This window comes from Centrocercus urophasianus, unplaced genomic scaffold, assembly GCF_019232065.1.
Source record: "Centrocercus urophasianus isolate 14NV4802_14NV808 unplaced genomic scaffold, USGS_Curo_1.0 seq_18, whole genome shotgun sequence".
Lineage (NCBI taxonomy): Eukaryota > Metazoa > Chordata > Aves > Galliformes > Phasianidae > Centrocercus > Centrocercus urophasianus.
This window is the reverse complement of record NW_024884733.1, coordinates 3819574-3825801: the sequence shown is the minus strand read 5'-3', so window position 1 is coordinate 3825801 and position 6228 is coordinate 3819574. Positions and strand designations below refer to the sequence as shown.

The following is a 6228-nucleotide window of genomic DNA, read 5'->3' as shown; positions in this document are numbered from 1 at the left end:
TACGAGCTAAGCGGTGGCTAATAAAGATGAGGCAAAGCAAATAGATCGAGCCGCCGTTCTAATTAAACGGCGTGCGACGGGCCAGACTCATCTGTGCGACAGATCAGCACGAGCCGAGAGGGCTCCACGAGCGTTGGATGGAGGCTGCATCGCTCCGAGCGGGGAGCGCAGCGCCGCGCATCCCCTCGGCCGGCACCCGTACGGCCACGCTGCTCACGGGCTCGGCACGGCGCTACTGGGCGCTGACACCTCCCTCGTGGCCAATCGCTGCCCAGCGCGGCCCGGCCCCTCCCCGGGCGGGCGGTACGCGGGGTCCGGAAGGCAGCGGGAGCGGCATGGCGGCGGCGGCGCGGCGGTGCGGGGCGGCCGGGCGGAGCAGAACGGGAGCGCGTCCACATCGCGTTCCCTGCCCTTACCCATCCATTTCAGAGTCCCCTTGCCTCCTCCCTTTCCCCATAAACTCTCTTCATCGTCTATCCCCCTAGTCCCCATTTCCCCTCTTCCATTCCCAGTCCTTTCCTCTATGACCCCCTATACTCCCTCTCCATTCCCTGTCCCTCCCATTCCTCATCTTTCCTATTTCACCTCCGCCCATTCCAAATCTCATTACCCCCATCTCAACTGTTCCCCATTTCCCCTCCAACCCCATTGTTTCCCATCCCTTTTCCTTATCCACCCCACTCCATTCCTCCACCCTTTCCCCCATCCCTCTCTCCATATCCCCATCACTCCCAGTTCCCATCCCTTTCTGCCCTACCTGTCCTCCCAGCAGCAGTGAGGGGTTGGCACTCCCCTTCACAGTTCCCCTTCACTTGCCTTCCAGGCTCTTCACCCTGAAGCTACCTGCCCAGCATGGTGCCCGGGGATACCGAGCAGCACTCTGCATGCAGCTGGCACAGCCCCTGCTTGTGCAAGACCTCCCAGCCCCTCAGCTGCAGCCATGCCAGGTGCGTGGGGATCATTGGGCATCAAAGGGAAGATTGGCTCTGGGTCTCTGAGCTGTGGTACACACGTTGTGTGGTCTCCACCAGGCTGGGGCAGTGTCTCTTTTAAATCTCTGCTCTTGGCTGAATGTAGGAGTTAATGTTTGTCCCCTTCTCTCGCAGGTCCGTGTGCGTGTCCATTACTGTGGGTTAAATTTTGCTGATATCTTGGCCTGCCAAGGGTTATACCAGGAGAAACACACTCCTCCGTTCACCCCTGGTGAGTGGGTGACCAGATGTCATAGGTGACCAAGTATCACATCCTATGGGAATGAGCTGCCTTGGAGGTCGAGGACGCTGCTGACTTGAGGCAACTTCTGGGGTCAGTAGGATCACATTTGGCATCCTCTGAAAAATACCCAGTGCAAAATACTTTGCCTTTTCAAAGAGCACTAATATAGAGAGAGCAACAGCAGATATCACCTTTGCTGGAAGCTGAGAAAACTGAGACATGCAGTGCTTTGGGGTAGGCAGGGTCTTCCTGTCTGGAGCCCAGAGCTCTTGCAGCTCAGTGACTGCCACAAGCGCAGGTGGCAGCTGTGCCACTCTAACGTCTGCACAAGGTCAGTCACTGTGTTGGCGGCACCTCCTGTCCCCCTGCAGCATCTGTCTTCTGCAAAAATGCATTGGGATTCTGAATTATAAGGAATTCTTAACGAGAGGTGTTTGCTGTCTCTTGTGCTGATGCTGCCATCTTCTGCCCAGTTGGTGCTTTGCTACTGAGAACTTCAAATCGTAGAATCTCTGAGGCTGGAAAAGCCCTTTGAAATCATCACGTGCAGCTTCTGCATGGCCTGGCCCTGGGGCTGCTCCATGGGTGGGTGCTCAGCAGCCACTGGAGCAGAGCCCAGGGATAATTTCCTCACATCGTGTTGTTACAGCTGATGCTTGGAGGGCTTGGGGGCACAGCAGTGCCTGTTGCTGGAAGGTTTTCTCCCAAATTCCAGGTGCTGGAAGCAAGAGCTCATGACCTGGCTCTGTTAACTGAGGTTGCTGCTAATTGTGGGTGTGAAGGCGGGTTGTGTCAATGTGTGCCCCATGTGCATGTACTTATCCTGCAGGAATGGAGTTTTCAGGGACTGTAATGGAGACAGGAGAAAACGTCAGTGCTGTGAAGGAGGTGAGAACAACATGGGGATGTAGGGAAACTCAGCATACAGTTAATGCAGTCACTGTTGGTAGACACAGCTTGAGCCGTTCACAGTTCCTTCTGAAAACATAGGAAAATGAAATGCGCAATTAAGAGGGGGCTGCACCATTTGGTAATGCATACAAACAGGCAGCCCAGAGCCCCATGATGGAGTCACAATCCCTGGAGGCGCTCAAGAGCTGTAGAACTGAGAGACATGGTCAGCAGGCATGGGTTGATGGTTGGACTAGATGATCTTATTGGTGTTTTTCAACCTTAAGGATTCTGTGATTTCTCTCCCAGTCTCCACACAGTGACTGTTTTTGCAGGGTCACAGGGTGATCGGTGTGTCTGGCATCAGCGCTATGGCAGAGGAGTGCATTGTCGATGAGAAGGTGAGAACACCAAGCATTTGGGTTTCCCTCTGAGATCAGCACTTCAGCCCTGCCACAGCTGCAATGGGATACAGCATGCTTGGGGCATCTTTTCCAAAACAGCATGCATCTACAAGATGCAAAACCTCTTTAAAAACAAGTCCTTTCACATGGTGAGCCCCAGTGATGCTGTTAGCCCATTGAATCCCACATACAGGCACTGTGGCAGATCCCTGACAACGTGTCCAGTGAGGATGCAGCAGTGCTGCCCGTTGCTTATGGCACAGCCTGGCTTGCTCTGCAGCACCGAGCACATCTGCAGCCACGGTGAGCAGCTTCACTTCAGTTCAGCACAGCCCCCAGGGTGACTGGGACTCAGCATGCCCTGATGGCAGGACGATCCCCATGCTGCTGAAATATTGCTCTATGAGGGAATTATGGGCGTATTTCTATTGTGCTTTCTCATTCTTTCTCCTCCTGCCAGGGAAACAGTGCTAGTGACAGCAGGAGCTGGAGCCACTGGCCTTGCCATCATTGATCTGGCTGTCAGCGTGTTCCAGGCAAAGGTACTGAGGTGTTGTCCTTTTCACCTGTCCTCATATGCTCCAGCCTTGGCAAGCAGGTGGCCTGGAGTCACAGTGATACAGTGGCAGAAAACCAGGATCAGGCATTTGCTGTGTCAGACACCAGAACCACAACCCTGGTGCCTCATTTCCCAACTTTACTCTACCTTCATTATAGATCCCCCACTGCCCCCTTGGGCAGCACAAAGATCCTTTGCATCTGCCCCATGGGTCATCATTTCAGAAGGGGGTTAGAGTTCTGGAACTCCTGTTTCCAGCCCCATGAAAATTGTCGCCTCAGTGTGCTTCTTTTGATGCACACGAGAAAATATTTGAATATACATAAGGAGAAAAGTGAGGTTTCCAACTCCATTTTCTCTAATTAAAATAAGCACACCTAAAAGCTGAGTGGCTGCAGCACAGGCTTCCCCTCTGCTCTCAGGTGATAGCAGCAGCTGGCAGTGACCCCAAGTGCCAGCTGGTCCTGGCAAATGGGGCAAGCCATGCAGTGAACTACAGCCAGAACAGTCTCAGGGAGCAGGTGACAGCACTCACAGGTGGCAGAGGGGTCAACGTGGCCATCGATGCTGTTGGTGGGGACATCTTCAAGGCGGCCCTGCAGAGGTGAGTGAAAGTAAGAGGTGATGCTACTGGCATGCCTTGAGCAAGGTGAAGCTCTGCCTGCCTCAACTGGTGATCATAGAATATGAGAGAGACCATAGAACCATTAAGGTTGGAAAAGGGGGGTTGGTTAAACCCCAGCCCATTCCCACCATGCCCACTGACCATGTCCCTCGGTGCTATACCTCCACAATTCTTGAACACCTCCAGGGACCTCCCTGGGAAGCCTGTGTCAAAATCTCACCACTCTGAGAAGAAACTTTTCCTAATATCCAAGCTGGAGGATGTATAAGATGCATTTGCTCAACCCCACATGGCTTCTTATGGCCAGGGTAGCATATATTGCCTTGGGATGAGGTTTCAAATACCTGTCACTTGTCTTCTCGCAGTCTGGCTTGGGAGGGCAGGATTGTGGTGATGGGTTTTGCTGGAGGGAAAATCCCCTCAATTCCTGCCAACCTGCTGCTCCTGAAGAACGTGTCAGCCATGGGAGTGTACTGGGGTCGGTACCAGCAGGAGGACTTCCCCCTTTTCTCCTCTGCCATGTCCTCCCTTCTTCAGTATTGCCAGGAGAGAAAGATCCATCCACACATTGGAGCGGTCTTCAAGCTGGAAGAGGTACACATGACACAGAACTGTTAGCCAAGGCCTTTTTATGGGGGCAGAAATAGGTTTGTCTATGCAGTTAGACCCCTGGCACAGAAAATGCAGGAGTCCTAAAAAAAATATTAAATCAAAAAATCCCATTTTCCCTCACCCTTTTTAATCTTCTTCCATTGGGTTTCAGCCAGAGAGTTGTTAACTTCTGGTTTGTTACTGCAAGGCCAGAACTGCAATGTGTTCAGTGGGGAAATCATAAAAACACACGCTGCTACACCAAAGAGTTCGTGGTCTTAAAGAATAATGTGCTGGGATAATATTTTCGAAGTGGATTAGTGGATTGTGATGTGCCTTCATTTGCATTTCCCCCCAAGCACCTCTGAAAGTGCTCAAAACACTTCTTTTCCCCCCGTTACGATGGTCTTTCAAGCCTTATATAACAGCTCCTTAGAAATGCCCACGTAGCCCCCATCCAGCAAACAGGGATGCAAGGTGGAGGAATACCCAGGAGCTTGTTGACTTCTGAGTTGTTTCAAACCCAGCATTGGATTCCAGGAACAGAAAGCCCAGGCTCAGATACAAAACATGAGCTCTTTGTTCACACCAAACAAAACATTACAGCCTATTGTACAGCCCACATAAATACAACCAGACCCTTGGTTTAGCTTAACCTCTTACTGAGTGAATAACACTGCAAACATTGCAGTACAGCGACTACTTCCACATGTTCTGCACCTCCTACCCTGATGATCATCCCCATAAGCACTCAGAGTTTTGTGCTTGCAGGTGAATGAAGCCTTCAACCATGTGCTTCAGCGCAAGTCCACTGGAAAGGTCATCATCTCCATGAAGTAAAAGGGCTGTGAGGGATTTCTTGCATGGCTGTGCATATGGTAGACTGGAGGACCCTCAGCCGACCTTGTGCATGTCCTGCATCATCATACGTCTATAAGAGCAGTAATTTTCACAAGGCTCTCTGACCTTCCAAAATCATCAATAAAGTTATATGGCACTCCACATCTGACCCAGCAGCATTTCTGGGGGCAAAGAGTCACGGGGCTGGTGTGGATGTAAGCTGGATTCTGGCCAGCAGTAGGCTGTGAGCCACTTTTCCCCCACTGGGAACAGCTGAACTTCCTACATTGGCTGCGGGAGGAGAGGAAACCAGCTCAGTTCCAGCCTTTTCCCCACCCTTTTTAATACATTTTGAGCTGGACAAAGAAGAAGATAATTAACTTGAGTCCTGATGATGCTCATTTGTGAGCCACTGGGGTAGGTAGTGGAACAGTGCCCTGCCAAGCACCTGATGAACACCTTGATGGAACACTTGGATTTGAAAGAAAGAGCAATGGGGAGAACCTGGGGGTGAAGCACAGAGCAGTGACGGCTCCCTCTGCCTGCCCTGCCAGGTGCCTGCGTCTGCTCCTGACCCCACATCAGCTGGCTCAGTCCCAGGAGAGTGATCACAGTTGCAATTACCTCCATACCCATTATGGCAAACAAAAGCAACCCAAAACTCTAGTAACATGCATGCTATACTCTTTGAGGCTTAACAGGAGGGACTTGAGCTTTAATGGACTGCAGAAACACAATAGTTGAGCCATTTGATCTGACAATACTTAAATTTGTCTGCACTGTGTCCTGCTGTTCCAGCTCCCAGTGTTGTGTACGCTCTGGCCCCAAAGACTACTACAGCATCACCTCATTATGAAGCACTGCAATAGCCCTCCTGCTTTCCTAGCATGCCTCCACTGCAGCAACTCCAGCTCAGCCATACTCCCCTGCTTGCTGCTGAGCCTCACACCCCAGAGGAAATTATTTAACTCTCATCCATCCTCTAGAAGCCTTTCAAATTCATCATGGTACATGCAGCTTCTCCTTTCAGAAGAGTTTTTTTTTAAGCTTATTCCACTGGTAATAGCAGGAAACTGCCTGCTGCAGTGAAGGATTCGTCCAAA

The 6228-nt window shown here is 51.4% G+C and overlaps 1 protein-coding gene across 2 annotated transcripts; it reads left to right on the top strand.

Moving 5' to 3' along the window:
- The first annotated feature begins 312 nt into the window (after nt 1–312).
- Nucleotides 313–5287, top strand: LOC122160746 (quinone oxidoreductase-like protein 2). Of its 2 annotated transcripts, none has more exons than XM_042819598.1 (10): nt 313–355; nt 824–947; nt 1107–1203; nt 2045–2103; nt 2442–2507; nt 2704–2813; nt 2971–3052; nt 3492–3673; nt 4145–4288; nt 5057–5287. In XM_042819598.1, the coding sequence occupies exons 1-10, from the start codon at nt 336–338 to the stop codon at nt 5058–5060; spliced, it is 888 nt and encodes a 295-aa protein (XP_042675532.1). In that variant the 5' UTR covers nt 313–335; the 3' UTR covers nt 5061–5287. The 2 variants fall into 2 exon arrangements, with proteins under 2 accessions (XP_042675532.1, XP_042675531.1); XM_042819597.1 differs by having other exon boundaries at nt 4060–4288.
- Nucleotides 5288–6228: the final 941 nt, after the last annotated feature.